Source organism: Hylobates moloch, unplaced genomic scaffold, assembly GCF_009828535.3.
Source record: "Hylobates moloch isolate HMO894 unplaced genomic scaffold, HMol_V3 SCAFFOLD_1, whole genome shotgun sequence".
Classification (NCBI taxonomy): Eukaryota; Metazoa; Chordata; class Mammalia; order Primates; family Hylobatidae; genus Hylobates; species Hylobates moloch.
Window position 1 is genome coordinate 238,513,494 of NW_026652276.1, and position 15,952 is coordinate 238,529,445.

At 47.7% G+C, this 15,952-nt stretch overlaps 1 protein-coding gene across 3 annotated transcripts in view; it reads right to left on the reverse strand.

Moving 5' to 3' along the window:
• Positions 1-15,952, reverse strand: part of PTPRN2 (protein tyrosine phosphatase receptor type N2) — a 901,057-nt gene that overhangs the window by 541,413 nt on the left and 343,692 nt on the right. For all 3 annotated transcript variants that reach the window (XM_032753238.2, XM_058428604.1, XM_032753237.2), the window contains one exon: positions 9,992-10,160. In XM_032753238.2, coding sequence (XP_032609129.1) covers positions 9,992-10,160 — 169 coding nt within the window. The remainder of the gene's footprint in view (positions 1-9,991; positions 10,161-15,952) is intronic.

Genomic DNA, 15,952 nt, shown 5'->3' on the forward strand with positions numbered 1-15,952 from the left:
TTGAGCTTATTTGAATCCTCACTCTTCATTTCTTGAATTAATCTAGGTAATGGTCCATCAGTTTTGTTTATATTTTCAAAAAACCAATTTTTTGTTTCATTGATCTTTTGTATTTCTTTCTTTCTAATTGATTTAGCTCTGTTCTGATCTTTGTTATTTCTTTTCTTCTTCTATCTTTGTGTTTAGTTTGTTCATATTTCTCTAGTTACTTGATGTGTGACATTAGGTTGTTAATTTGGGCTCTAACAGACTTTCTGATGTAGACATTTAGCACTGTGAGCTTTCCTCTTAGCATTGCTTTTGCTGTATCCCAGAGGTTTTGATAACTTGTGTCACTATTATCATTCATTTCAAAGAATTTGTAAACTTCCATCTTGATTTCATTGTTAACCCAAAAACAACTGAGGAGCATATTTTTTGATTTCCATGTATTTGCATAGCTTAAAAAATTCCTTTTGGAATGGATTTCTAGTTTTATTCCACTGTGGTCTGAGAAGATACTTGGCATAATTTTAATTTTAAAAAAATTATTGAGACTTGTTTTGTAGCCTAGTATACGGTCTTTTTTGGTTCATTACTTTTTCTTCTAAAAAGATGGGATACACGTGCAGAATGTGCAGGTTTGTTACATATGTATACGTGTGCCATGGTGGTTTGCTGCACCTATTGACCTGTCCTCTAAGTTCCCTCCCGTCTCCCCCAACCCTCAACAGGCCCTGGTGTGTGTTGTTCCCCTCGTGTCCATGTGTTCTCACTGTTCGACTCCCACTTATAAGTGAGAACATGCAGTGTTTGGTTTTCTGTTCCTGTGTTAGTTTGTTGAGGATAATGGCTTCTAGCTTCATCCATGTCCCTGCAAAGGACATGATCTCATTCCTTTTTATGGCTGCATAGTATTCCATGGCATATATGTACCACATTTTCTTCATCTAGTCTATTTTGGAGAATGTTCCATGTGCTCATGAGGGGAATGTATATTCTGCAGTTCTTGGTTAGAATGTTCTGTAAATATCTGTTAGATCTATTTGTTCTAGAGTGTAGATTAAGTCCACTGTTTCTTTGTTGACTTTCTGTCTCAATGATCTGTCCTGTACTGTCAGTGGAGTATTGAGGTCCCCCAGTGTTGGCATGTTGCTGCCTATCTCACTTCTTACATCCAGCAGTAATTGTTTTATGAATCTGAGAGCTCCAGCATTTGGTGCATATAAATTTAGAATTGTAATATCTTCTTGTTGGATTGGCCTTTTTATCATTATTTAATGACCTTGTCTCTTTTTACTGTTGTTGCTTTAAAGTCTGTTTTATTTGATATAAGAATGCTCCTGCTCACTTTTGGTTTCCATTTGCATGGAATATCTTTTACTACCCCTTTACCTTAACTTTATATGCATCTTTACGTGCTAGGTGAGTCTGTTGAAGATAGCAGATATTTGGTTTGCGTCTTTGTATCCATTCTGCCAATCTGTTATATTTTAAATGGAGCATTTAGGCCATTTACATTCAACACTAATATTGAGATATGAGATATTGTTCCAGTCATCATGGAGACAGGAAGTGTGGCTTTCAGACCACATCTATCCCAGTCCAGCAGCAAAGCCAGCCAGCCTCCCAGATCCTGTGCTTGTGGCTGCAGCGTGCTTCTCCCTCCCCCTGTGTTATGGCCAAGGGAGTTTGTCCCCACTCGAGATTAGATTGCAAATTTCAGTTGGGAGCTTCTCTCAACCTGTAGCCACTGACTGTGTTGGCTGCCAGACTTCCGCAAGGTCCCCTGTGAGGCAGAATGGCTTCCCCAATCCGTGCTGGAGACTGGGAATGCACACAGGGCTCTTCCTGCTGCTTCTCCTACTTTATATTCTCCACTGCTCCCTAAATCAGGGTAGGGTTAAGGTCCCGTCCCCATGGGCTGAATTCCTCGGTGGGGATGCATATCTCAGAGGCAGTGTCTTCCCCTCACACTGTGGGGCTTACAGTTCTCTGCTTGGCTAACAGTGTAGGCTGCAGCCTGCCACTTCTTTCAAAGGTTCTGTGGTTTCTTTCAGTTTTTCTGTCAAGTTCTGGTGTTGCTTCTTGGAAAAAAGTTTACAGTGTGAATCTTTACACACTATTTTGTCTTTCCAAGTGGGAGAGGCATGCTAACACTGCTTCCAATCCACTGTCTTGAAAAAAAAAATGCCTGTTTTTAATGTGCTGCTTTTTATTTTAGTTTTTAGAGATTTTTATACATTCTGAAATTTTTTATCTTAAAAAGTACTATTTGCAAGTATTTTTCTAAGTCTGTGGCTTGTCTTTTCATTCTTTTGTGTGTCTTTTGAAGAAGTGTCTTCTTTTGAAGAAGAAAATTTTTAAATTTTGACCAAGTTCTAGTTATCAATGTTTTTTTTAAGGATTGTGTTTTTGTGTCATATTGATACTAATTTGGAGGTAATTTCCACCTTAACACTACTGAGTCTTTAGACACATGACCATACATATATCACCATTAATTTGTCTTATTTTTCCCATCAATGTATTGTAGTTTTCATTGTACATTGTCTTACACATATTTTAGATTCAACCTTAATTAGTTCATAATTTTTGATGGTACTATAAATGATATTTTTAAAAATTCATATTTGTTGCTAGTATAGAGAAATAAATTAATTTTTGTGTGCTGACTTTGCACTCTACAGCATTGCTATATTTACTAGTTTTAGTAGCTTTTCTGTAGGTTCTACCAAATTTTTGACAAAGGTTATCATGTAATCTGAATGCCTCTCATTTCTTCTTGTTTTATTGCACTGGCTAAGATCTTCAATGAAACAGGCAGTGGATCACCTCAGGTCAGGAGTTTGAGATCAGCCTGGCCAACATGGTGAAACCTAGTCTCTACTAAAAATGCAAAAATTAGCCAGACATGGTGGCGGGTGCCTATAATCCCAGCTACTCAGGAGGCTGAGGCAGGAGCATCACTTGAACCCAGGAGGCAGAGGGTTGCAGTGAGCTGAGATTGTGCCACTGCACTCCAGCCTGGGCAAGAAGAATGAACTTCCATCTCAGAAAAAAAAAAAAAAGATCTTCAATGCAATGTTGAATAGAAGAGGTAAGAGCAGACATCCTTGTCTAATGCCAGATTTTAAATGGAAAGCATTCAGCCCTTCACCATTTGATGTAATCTTAGATGTAGGTTTCTGTCATGGATGGATGGATGCTGGGTTTTGCCAAATGCTTTTTCCAGTATCTACTGAGACCATCACATGGTCTGCTACTATGGTGAGTTATGTTGGTTGATGTTTAAATCTTTGACATACCCTGCATATCTGGGATAAATCTGCCTTGATTATGATGCAGTATTCTTTTTTATATATTGTTGAATTTGATAAAAATTGTTTAGAATTTTTGTTTCTATATTTCTGAAGAATAATAATCTGCAGTTCTCTTTTAAAATCTTTCTCTGTATGATTTTGATCTGTTGACATTTGTTGACACTTATTTTATGGTCCAGCATTTGATCTAGTTTGGGAAATATTCTATATAACATACTTAAAAAGAATGTGTGTTTAGCAGTTTTTAGGCGTATCATTCTATAAACATCACTTAGCTTAGATTGGTTAATGCTGTGGTTCAAATCTTCTCTATCCTTACTGATACTTTATCTATTTCTTTAATCAGTTACTGACAGAGGAGAGTTTCAATCACTAATGATCATGATCGACCTGTATGTTTCTCTCTTTAGTATTCTCATATGTTTCCTTTATGTATTTGAAGCTCTGAAATTGGTTCATAAAATTTTTCTATAGCATCTTGATGAATTAACCATTTAGTTATCATAAAGTGACTCTATCACGAATAACATTATTAGTCTTGAAGTCCACTCTGTCTAATATTAACATGACCACACCAGCTTTCCTGCCTTTCGAGTTTCCATCATACACATTTTCTGTCCTTTGGGTCTAAGTTCCTTCTTTGTCTGGGCTGGGATCTGGGCTCCAGTGAGACTCAAGATCCCTTTATGCTCTGCACTCAGCTGCCAGGTTTCTGAACCATGGGGGAGCTCTCTCTGCTTTATGGTCCAAGTGTCAGTTTGTGAGTTTCTGAAACTCTCAGTCCCACCCTGGCTTTCTGCACCCTTAGAAAGATGCAACAGATCTTTTTCCACCATGCTTCCTTGTCCCCAGCCTTCAGAAGGCCACGTGGGGCCCTCCGTAGAGGCCTGGTGCTCCCTGGCAGGATTCCTCCCAGCCCCTCCCTCCTCCACCCCTGGTGCCCCATCTCACATACTCAGCGAGAGCCCACAGGAAAGAGGTGGGGGTGCAGACACTCGCTCTGCACAGCCTGTCTCTCAAATCGGTTCCACGCACCTCAAGAGCTTCTTAAAATTTAGGCGGAATTCTCCCCACTTCCTGTGACTGGCTTCTGCTTATTCCACTGCAATGCGCATGAAAGAAGCTGTGGTCTTCTCTCCCTGGAATGGGTTCATCCATCCCTTTCTGGAATGCAGTTCATCCTCTTTTCCTGTGTCCTCAGCTCTGGCGGATTTCTCCTGGGGCTCAGTGGTGCTGTTGGGGTGGGAGGGGGATAGTCTCCTGGCAGATTTCTCCCGGGGGCTCACTCATGTGGTTGGGGTGGGAGGGGAATGGGCTCCTGACATTCTGCACCCTACGTCCATCATACACCTGCAGGAGGTGCCTCCTGGTCGTCCCCCAAGGCCGTCCCCTCGGAAGCCTGCCTGGGCCACCTACCCCCTCTGGCATGACCACACCTCGGCCCACCTGCACCCTCTGTCAGGAGCCCGCCTGGGCCACCTGCCCCCTCTGGCATGAGTGCGCTTTTACTTTCCGTGTTCCCTCCACCACAGCACTTGCTTTAATTTTTTAATTGTATTTTTTGCTTGTTTGTTTTCTCCCTCCTACCCAGTAAAACTGTAAAACCCTAAAGGGCAGAAACTAACTTTCCTTAACCATTTCATTAACCCTGCACCATTTCTTGTATGTTAAATATGTTTTTTAAACATTTCCAAAATAAATCTGCTAGTTAATGGTATTGGTAAGTAATGAATTTCTGACTAAACCTCCTCAGTAACACAGAGTGGACAGGGAATTTATAGTGTTCTGCATGATGAGTTCAAGGACTGTGAACTGGTGCTACTGTAGTCAATAAAACAGGAAGCATTACCACACTCACAATGCAGACGTCATAACGACACCTTGATTTAGTGATCAATAAGTGCTCGATTAGTTTAAACGAGGAGAAAAATCTGAGTCATCTCACTAATGAACAAAGGAAAGCGCATGATTTTATTCCCAGTGGAATAAAATAAAATAAAATAATTCTGTTATGACGTCACCAGCATGAAGGCCCTGAAAGGCAATATGTTTAGGATATTTCTCCGTCTACGCTAGAGTTTCATTTTTGATGATGGATACATAGAAAACAATGATTTATAAAATAATTCACAAGAAGTTGATTGTACCTTGAAAGATCATCAGTACATAAAGCTTAAATTTCCAATTAAAATATTTCATCAGCTGAGAGGAGAGGGGAGAAGCCGCGGCCCAGATCTCTAAGTCCCTATATTTACGGGGCAGCAAAATCTGCACGGCAGCGCTGCAGCCTCCGGTCATGCACTTCCTGCGCTTATTCAGTCTTTGTTCATTAGCGAGATGACTAAGAGCTTTCTCCTCATTTAAACACTGGACAGAAAAAAAAATGAGTTCTCGATTTTCATGCATTTTTTTAAATTCTGAGAAGCATCTATCTTAACAAAGAAGAAAAATACCTAAGCCAAAATGCCACCAAGTGCTCATTTTCTGAATAACCGTTTGACGGCTGTGCTAAATGTCTGTGTGCTGGAATGACCACGGAACTCATTAATTCAAACTGGGACACCTCCGAGTGGGAAAGAATGACTTCCTGATAATTATGCTGAGTAACAGTAGAGACCAGCACTGCGAGGCCGACCATCGTGTGTGGGAGGTTCCAAGGTGACAGAGCCAAACTTATCAGAAGGTGGACCCTGGCTGCTGGTGGAATATTTGACATGAGCGGTGCCCACACCCCTCTCCCATTCCTATTTCTTGAAGTGGAGAGCAGGTAAGATGGGCCAGTGGTGGAAGATGCCCCTCCCCCATGCACCCAGCAGCCCTGGGGAGGGGCAGTGTCGGGAGACGCACCCCAAGAGATCAACCCCCAATGGCCCCTCACGAGCTCCCAACAGAAGGGATGTTCTAGTGCAGAGGCAGCCACCACACTCGCCCCCTGTATGGGGAGGGCCGCCACGCTCGCCCGCTGTATGGGGAAGGCCGCCACGCTCACCCCTGTATGGGGAAGGCCGCCACGCTCACCCCTGTATGGGGAAGGCCACCACGCTCGCCCCCAATGGGGAAGGCCGCCACGCTCGCCCGCTGTATGGGGAAGGCCACCTGCTCACCCACTGTATGGGGAAGGCCGCCACACTCGCCCCGTGTATGGGGAAGGCTGCTTCCAGAGCACTCCAGGGCGTGTGTTGAGAATGCTAGTGCTGGAATCCTGGTGCAGTAAGCCAGGAATGGAAAGACTTCAGTAAATACAACTGGTTAGTGTGACGAGGCCACGGGCCCTTTGGCCTGATGAGCACTGAGCTGCTGAGTCCAGCAGAGCCACTGAGCACCTGGAGAGTGTCCCAGGACATGCAGCACACTGTGCTCGGCCTAGGAAGGCATCCTGTCTCTGGCAGGAACTTGCTTTCCCCAGGGGCTGCTATGAGCCATCTCATGGGGCAGCACTAGGACACCTCCCAATGGCTCATAGCATGAATTGCCCAATATCCACCAAAGACCTTCACTCTCAACGAGTTTCTGCAACTTGCTACAGTTCATTTCTAATGTGTGGATGTCGCGGCTTCTTGGCCGACCTCACGTCCAGCTGCTGAGGGCAGGGAAGCACTGAAGGCACTCAATTTACCCTGGAGGAGAATCCATGCTGCCCCTTGTCCCACAAGCAAATTCCATTCTAACTCTGACTCTTTTATTTTAGTGCTAGGGCTATTTAATAAAATAACCGAAACCGAAGGAGGAGCATGATGATGGGTTCAAAATGGAACAACTGAGGCTCCCATTGAATGAAGCCAAATGCTGTTTGCAGGTGACAACTCGCTCACTGGCCCGTCTGAGGCGCACTGGATGAGCCTCCAAGGCTACGCTCCTGCCTGTCTCTATTCAGTAGCCCGTGATGAGGGCCCTTGGACATCAGTCTCGGTGAGCACGCCACCGTCAAGTCAGGCGGGAAAGACGGGAAACCGCTTCACAGAAAAGTGTCAACTGATTTCCTTTCACTCAAATTTCTTCAGTCTCTGAAACTTTTAATGACGCCACCCCCTTCCCTCGTATGTTACTAAAACCATCTCTGGACTGCACGTGGGTTACTTTACTGGTTGTTCACTTCCAGTGTCTGGGGACGTGATGTCACAGCCCCGTTACAGGAGCCTGAAATCTCACAGCAGCAGTGGAGGCAGAGCATAGGGCCCCACAGCCCTTCCGATAAAGGCACAACGGGGCAGAGGAGGACAAAGCAATGATTTCAGAGCTGGAGGTGCTAAATTACCAACGTTCAAGAGGGTGGGAGAAATGCCAGTTTCCGCCATGCTGTGCTGAGACCTGCTCTGCGGTGCCGAGGCACAGGTGTGCGGAGGGAATATGTTTGCCAGCGTCCTGGCGCCCTCTGATTCCTCTCATCAGAGTGGGAGACCTCCACTGAGCCTAGTTTCAAACTCTTGACCTAATTTCCATTTCATTTTTTAAAGATTATTTTATCAACGATAGTTACGGTTACAGCTACTCCTGACTGGGCACTCCATGAGGAGCCTCACACGTGGCTCTCACGACGTCTCCAGGGCCACTACCCCCCGTTTACATCTGAGGACTCGAGGCACAGAAGCTGAGCAGCTCCCCCTGGCCCCAGAGCAGTGGGTGGAGGAGCCTCTGACCCAAGGACAGAGCTGCATGAAATCCACCTTCTGCATCCACAAAATCCAGCAGAATGTCTGGCACACCAAAGGTGCTTAGTTGTTCTCAGTTAATGAATAACAACTTTAAATTTAGCATGTTTAAAATAGTGTTAAGTGGACCAGACCCTCTAGGGTTAGGCTCACACAGAGAGGCTCCCACAGGCTCCTGGAAGGCTTTAGGGCATGTTTCTCAGGCCAGCCAGTGGTCCTGATGGGAGGTGGGCCTGGCACAGCGCAGGGCTGGGATTGGCCTCTCACTGTGAGCCTAACCCTAGAGGGGGACCTGGGGCCCACCGAGCCCCATGACCCTGCACTTCCACAAGGGCTGAAGACGCCCACCCTCCACCATGAGGGGTGATTTCAACCAACCAGGAAACACAGTCCATGATCAGGGAAAACACGAATATGGCCCAGGTGCCACTGGGCGCTCCTGAGCAGCCTCTCAACAGTGGCCTGTGGGTCTGGCTCCCCGTGGCCCCTGCATGGCTCTGGGCCAGCGTCAGGGCTCTGTTTGGCGGCCGTGGACAGCCTGGCTTCTGCATTCAAACATTATTGTGACATCCTCCTGAACAGAGGCAAGGCCACAGCAAAGACAGCTGCCCAGGAGCTGCCCTCAGAAAGGCTCCAGAGAACCATGGGGCCAAGGCTGGGCCTTCCCTGGGCACCACCTGCTAAGACACAGAAGTGCCTCAGCTTCCTCACCTGCCTGCACCGAACGTGCCGCCTTGTGGGGCCAACTTCTGTGGAAACTCACCCTGTGGTTCCCACGCTTGGTGCAATGTTCCAGCAAGCCCCTAAGCTGGCCTCGGATTGAGCTTAGCGGCCGCGTGTCCTCTGGGAGGACTCTACCTTTCAAGGTCTGTGGGGGTTGCCCAGAGTTAACTTAAGTCATTTCAATGGCTCGATGGCAGGAACATAATAGAAACTGGGCCCACATTGCTTCCCACACATATCCCAGGGCCACAGCTCCTGGTGAGGCCCCAGAGGAGTCCAAGAGGATGCAGAGGGTCCTCAGACTTTCCTGTCTCACACCAGCACGGCTTCCATCTTAGAAAGGAAAGTGTGTCAAATTAGAGCTGATGTAACTAACGTTTGGCAGAAAAGGAGTGTGTGAGCGTCGCCATCAAACCCCCAAGGTCCCCAGGGCCATCCTGGGCCTCAACACCTGGTCTAAAATCCTATCCCAGGAAGCTGGTGGGGCTGGGCTCCAAAGGTGATTTCTGCAGCTCTCATCCCTCCCTCTTTCCAGGCAATGTGGGACCTGTGAACTCTGGCCTAACAAGTCATCATAAAAATCATGCCTGCTTTTCCATTTACAAAATCTACTGAGATTCCTAATTCCGTGTCCTTAAGATGTCGAGTGGGCTTCGCATATTGAAGGGTGTTGGGTGGCTCTGTGATGCAGGTCCTTGCAGCTCCCACTGGCCCTGCATAAACACTCCTGGGGTTCGCCTCCGAGCCTGTCTGGGGTCTGTGTGCCCAGGGCATCACCTTCTGTTCTGGCGCCCAGACCCTCATGCCCACAGGCAGACGGAGCCCTTACGCTGCCCTGGGCTGCCCCTGGGGCGGGCTTCAGGGAGCAGGAGCTTTCCTTGGACGCAGTAGTTGCACGTGGTGCCCCCTAATTCCAGCCATGTTCAGGGACCCTCAGTCTCCCTCAGTCGGGTTTCAGTGTCCACTGCTGTCCCAGGTCCCTTCCCAAAGGGTGAAGAGCAGCCACCTATCTCCTCTACCTCCCTGGTGTTTGTCTGTGGTTTAAAGGGTGGGCTTTCTGGAGTCACAACACCTTGTCCCAAGAAAGATCCTACAGAGCCTCACCCTGAGGACTAAGCGTTTGTGGGGGTGGCTGGACTAGGAGCAGGTGTCACTCTAAGGGGCCCCAGGAACACCGAAGCCCTGTTCGCAGGATGCCCGCTGGCCCGGGAAACAGGCGCAAAGTCAAGAGGAGCCAGCAACCGAGGAAACACGCCCAGGTACCTGCACCCTGGAGGAAAAGCCAACCCCGGCCTGGGGAGGAAGTGGAAGGGTCACCTCAGCGGGGGGTCTGTCCTGTGCCGTGTGGGTCCTGGCGAGCACGTCTGAGGCCGGGGCCTGAGACAGGGTCTCCAGGAAGGGCAGGTGGCGTCGGAGGGCCTTGGCCAGGGCAGCACCGCCCTCCCGGCTGTACCTCCTCTCGCTGCCAACGCTGTGTTTTGAGGGCCTGAAAAAGCAAAAGAAACCAGACATCAACCACATGTTTGCTGGTGCCCGGAGCTGCCCTGTCCCCTGTGGTGCCTGGGTGCATGCGAGGGGCTGGGAGCTAGGCTCAGTGGCCGGCCTGGCCTTGCTGCTCTGTGAACATGGGTTTGAACTTCTCCCAGGCCCCCGAGCCTGTGTCTGGCCCGAGGATGGCTAACAGCACCTGCCTCATGGTTGTGGGGATGGACGAATGACCCCTGCTGAGAGCTGAAGACAGGAAGCAAAAGCAACACGCGGGAAACAAGGTGAGGGGAGAAAGGGAGGAAGCTGCAGGCACTGGCTGCAGGCTCAGCAAGAATTCTCCAGGTGGCGGAGGCAGCCAGAGGCCGGGTGGGCATGGGGGGCCCAAGACTTGGCATGGCTTCTGCTGGGTTTGTGGGTAGACCAAGGAAGGTGGCGGCCCAGAAGCTGAAAAAGGCAGGAACCAGGTTCTCGCCTGATAAATGTGCACTATTTTAGGCCTTAGGTTGATGTACTTCACCGCAGCCTCGGGACGTCCATGCAGTGCTCTCAGCCCCTCCACTGCAGTCCCTGCTGTTAAACAGTGATTCACGCACTGCCATCAGTGCACGCACACCATGCAGGGCAGGGACGCCTGAGGCTAGGACAAACACATAAGACGCTTCCCGTGGGCAGACACACATGGTGCCCACCCTGCTGAGGGCGGCAGGGGTAGGGCCAGCGAGGACAAGGCCAAGAACCAGGCACGGCTGGCCAGGGGCCCCACGGGACAGCTGCATGCTGAAGGCATAAATCCAGGAGGCAGCTGGACGTGTCAGCCACATGTGGCCCCCACTAATGATGCTCAGGGTCCCTGAGAAAGCGGCCACTTCCCAGTGGGGCCCCCATCACCAGCCTGTGCAGCCACACGGAAAGGAAGAGCAGAACCAGGGAGATTCACTGGAAAAGTCACGGTAATGCCCAACAGGCCCCTGCAGAGACAGAGTCAGGACTCCCCATGTTTATGGGGAGCCCTGGTGGAGGCCTGGGCATGGGGGGAGGACATCCACGGCCCCCCAAGCCTGCGCCCTGTCCCCCTTTACCCTCAGCTGTGGCGGAGAGCTTGCCTGAGCCACGGGGCAGCATCTCAGCCTGGGACACGATGGGCATGGCCTTCCTACCTGCCCAGCTCACCTGCAGACTCTGCCGATGGTCTCTGCGCCCAGGACTCAGCCGCCCAGAGCTTTACAGCCCCCAGGGAGGCCTTTGCTTTTTTGCACATGACCAAAAGGGCCCAGAGCATGCTCCTAAATAACGAAGAGAATTCCCACAGGAGACGCCTCTACCAGCCAGGATTAAGAACACCTGCGTGAGTGACTGCACCCGCCCCCCTCCGCCCCCCCCACCTTCCAGCAAGGCTCCGTCTCAACAACAACAACAATAAGGAATATAATGTGAGGCCGGCACGGGGGCTCGCAGCTATAATCCTGGCACTTTGGGAAGTGGAGGTAGGAGGGTCACTAGAGCCCAGGAACTTGAGGCTGCAGTGAGCTGTGATGGTGCCGCTGTGCTCCAGCCTCAGGCAACAGAGGAAGACCCTGTTTCAAAAAAAAAAAAAGTGTGTGTGTGTGTGTGTGCGCGCGCGCACATGTGCATGTGTGAGTTTATGTAAGTGTGTGTGTGTGTGAGGGGTGTGAGTGCGTGTGTGCGCATGTGTCTGTGTTTGTGAGTGCGTGTGTCTGTGCGCCTGCACGCACACACCATGCTTCTAATAAAATGCAAAGATTTCGTAGACATGGAGTTTAGACACAGACCAAAGAGCTTTCAATTCTGATTATTTTTCGTTTGTATAAATTAATTGAGTGCCACATTTATGCCTATAAAAGAACGGGCATCACTATTAAAAAGATGGGCCAGTCTGGGGGCCCGTGCTGCCCGGCTCTGCTGCCCATAGACAAGAGCAGGGCCCTTCGTGAACCTGCCACCCTCAGCAACGCTCCCAAATCCCCTTCCCGCTGAGAGCCATGCTCAGTGACGACCCATCACTTCAGGTCCGACTTGTGCTGCAGTGGACGGTCCAGACACCACAGGCCCCGGCGCCATGCCCCACTGCCAGCACAAGACTCAGGCCTCCCTCATAACAGGCTTTGCAGGTGCGGTCAGCTGCCATCTGCTTCTCTCAGGCCAGGGAGAGGCTAGGTCCAAGCTGGAGGCAGGTACTTTCCTGAGCGCCCAGGCACTAGCTGCCTCAGAGCCCTGGGGCATGGCTCTGCCTTGGCCTTCTCAACACCTAACTCTAGATCCTCGTTAGGGCAAGAAGACAGAATTACAGCTATTGTATAACAGTCACGTTTAACTGACCACAGGTTGCCTCCAAGGGACATCACACCACTTAACATATGAAATACGAGCCTTAAATAGATACTTGCAATTCTCCCTCCAGCTCTGATGCAGGTGTTGACATGAATTCTGTTGACAGCTATGTTATCAACCTCACAATACACTTTCATCATTTTTGTTTAAACAATCAACTTCTTTAAATGTGGTTTAAGTGACAGGAAAATACCGTCTATCGATTGATGCAGTTGCCTTTGCGTGCTCTCTCATTTATTTCCATCTGGCACCTTTCCCTTCCGCCAGAACGGTGGCTTTACCAGCCCTGGCCATGGAGCTCTGTGGGAGATGACGTCCTTCAGCGTCTATATTTCTGAGAAAGCCATAATTTTACCTTTGTATCTGAAGGATACTTCCATGGGATATGGAATTCTGGGTTGATTTTTTTTTTTTTTTCCTTTCAGTACTTTAAAAATGCTTTCCATCATCTTCTGGCCTGGAGCATTCTCAAGTGGCCTTCCTCATCTCATCTCTCCATGAAATGCACCTTTTTTTCCTCTGACTGCTTTTAAGGTTGGCTTTTTATCATTGGTTTTGAGAAATTTGATTATGATATTTCTTAGTCTTCATGTTTCTTTTTTAGGGGGCTCATTGAGCTTTCTGGGTCTGTGAGTTTATCATTTTTATCATATTGAAACAATTTTCCTCATTATTTCTTCAAATGATTTTTCTGTTCCTGTCTCTCCCACCTTGGGACTCCAGTTATACAGATATTTGGCCTTTAGACGTGTCCCATAGCTCACTGGTGTTTTTTATTTTTTTTAATTATCTTTCCTTGTTTCCTTATGGATAGTTCCTATTGCTGTGTCTTCAAGTTCACTAATATTTTCTACCACAGTGTCTAATCTGCTATCCATTCCACCCATGAAATTTTCCTGTCTCCTACTTACAGTGTCTGTGTCAGTTCTGTGTCTACACTGATGAATTTATGAGTTGCATTTTCCTGCTCCTTTTCATGCCAGATAATCCATGTCTATATATTCACATTGTGAATTTTACCTTATTGGGTGATGGACATTTGCATTCCCATAAATATTATTTACCTTTGCTCTGGCATTCAGTTAAGTTGCTTGGGACCAGTTCAACCCTCTCGGTTCTTACTTTTAAGTCTTGTTTGGCAGTATCAGAGCAGCAATTATCTATGACAAATTACTCCTCACTACTAAGACAGGACTCTGTGGGCATTCTACCCAATTATCTGGAAATTATGAGGTTTGCAAGTCTGATAGGTTTGAAGAGGCACTATGTCGCATCCTGTGTGAATGTCAGATACTGTTTGCTCTCATTTTTTTGGATGGTTCTTTTCCCTCATAGACACAAGATCATCAGTGATCTACCAAATCCTCAGCAGTGGCTGAAAATCTCCAGGGCTCTCTGTACACTCTTCTCTTTTATACTCTGACCTGTGAACTCAAGCTGCCTTGGTTTCCCCAGACCTTCAGCTCTGTCTCGTCAACTCTGGCAGGCCACTGAGCACCACTGTCCCTGAGGCAGCTGGGGGCAAGTGTCATCACCACACAGCTGCGTTCCCCTCCCGAAATGGCCCTCCACCATGGGGGTCTGCCTCACCCACGTTTATACCCCATCTGGGGAGGTCTGCATCCCACACTGGTCCCCAGCCCCTGAGGAGGGGTCAGCACTCCTGAGGCCTCTGTCGTGACCACACTGAGTCCAACCTCTCCTCGGCCAAACCCATCTCTTCACTTCCCCACGAGGGGTTTTCCCAAGACCTTGCATTTGGACTTCAGGACCACAGAGTCTGCTGCCCAGACACCCAACCGAGATGTAGCTCCCCAGGCACCCCTGGGGCCCTGCCCACAGCTAGTGAGGATCTTGGGGGACTTGAATCCAGCGCCCCCAATGCCAGTGGAAAGGCGACTATAGATTTCTCCTTGAGAAGTGCTCCAGGCCAGAAGACAATGGAAAACATTTTTAAAGTAGTGAAAGAAAAAAAAGTAACCCAGAATTCTATATCCCATGAAAATATCCTTCAAATACAAAGGTAGACTTATGGCTCTGTTAGGAATACAGACACTGAAGGACATCATCCCCAGCAGAGCTCCACAATGAGGGATATGAACAGCCCAGGCACCCCAGGCAGGCACAGGGGTAGATATAAGTCAAGGAGCACCTGTATACATATATATGTATATACATGTATGTGTGTGTGTGCGTGTGCATGTGTATCTCCTTTCACAGAATTTGACAATACATTCTGAAAAAAATCATATTCAGAAAAACTCTGGGTATGTCTCCAAACACAGTGCTGTGGCATCACCTAATAGCCTGAGGGAGGTGCAGCTCAGACTTTGCAGGTGCTGAGTGAGGCAGTATTACTTCACATAAAACACACGCTTTGCTAAGAACAATTTCCACTTCTGGGTATCAGCAAGAAGTGTCTTCTATCCAAACATGACCATCTGGTACTTGTATATGGGTCTTTAGTGTGATTTAGAAACACTTTAGGAAATACACTGGGGCTTGAGTGGATGTGGAACTCATTACAAATTTCCCACATACAGTAATGGTATAGGTTTCCAAGTACTGTTTCCATGTAGGATGTTGATTTTCGAGAACAGATCACTAACATTAGGTGTGTGATAACTGCATGGGGCTTATTAAAATATCCCATTTTTGCTTGATTATCTCAATGATAAACCCACCATGTTTTTATTTCTAGTGCCTTTTTGTATTACTTTGTTCCCACACTGCTCATAAAGATATACCTGAGACTGGGTAATTTATAAAGGAGAGGTTTAATTGACTCAGTTCAGCATGGCTGGGGAGGTCTCAGGAAACAACAATCACGGCAGAAGGGGAAGCAAACACGCCCTTCTACACAAGGTGGCGGGAGAGAGAAGTGCAAGGAGCAAAGGGGGAAAGTCCCTTATAAAACCATCCGATCTCCTGAGAACTCACTCACTATCACGAGAACAGCATGGAGACAGCCACCTCCATGATTCAATTACCTCCCACTGGGTCCCTCCCACGACACGTGCAGATTATGAGAACTACAATTCAAGATGAGATTTGGGTGGGGACACAGCCAAACAATATCACTTTTCAAGTTACACTGATACAGATGTAATAGGTATATAAATTATCAAGGCCTTCGCAGTCCTTTGCATCTCAAATCATGGCTATAGTTTCCTTGGCCATTTTTTAATGGATGAAATTTCATGTTCTATGTTGTCAGAGTATAATTTAACTGCAGTTAATTTACTTTTCTGGTATTTTGTCTACTTTTCTCACTAATTGCTAATCAATGCAGATGGAACCACCTCATAAATGTACCTTTAAATTGTCATATTCATCTTTGCTTCACCTCTGTCCATGCCTGGGGACTTGTTTGTGGCACTGCAGTATGTCACAGCAATGAGGGTGTTTATCATTGTGCCTCGTGGTGTTGTAGCAATTAAC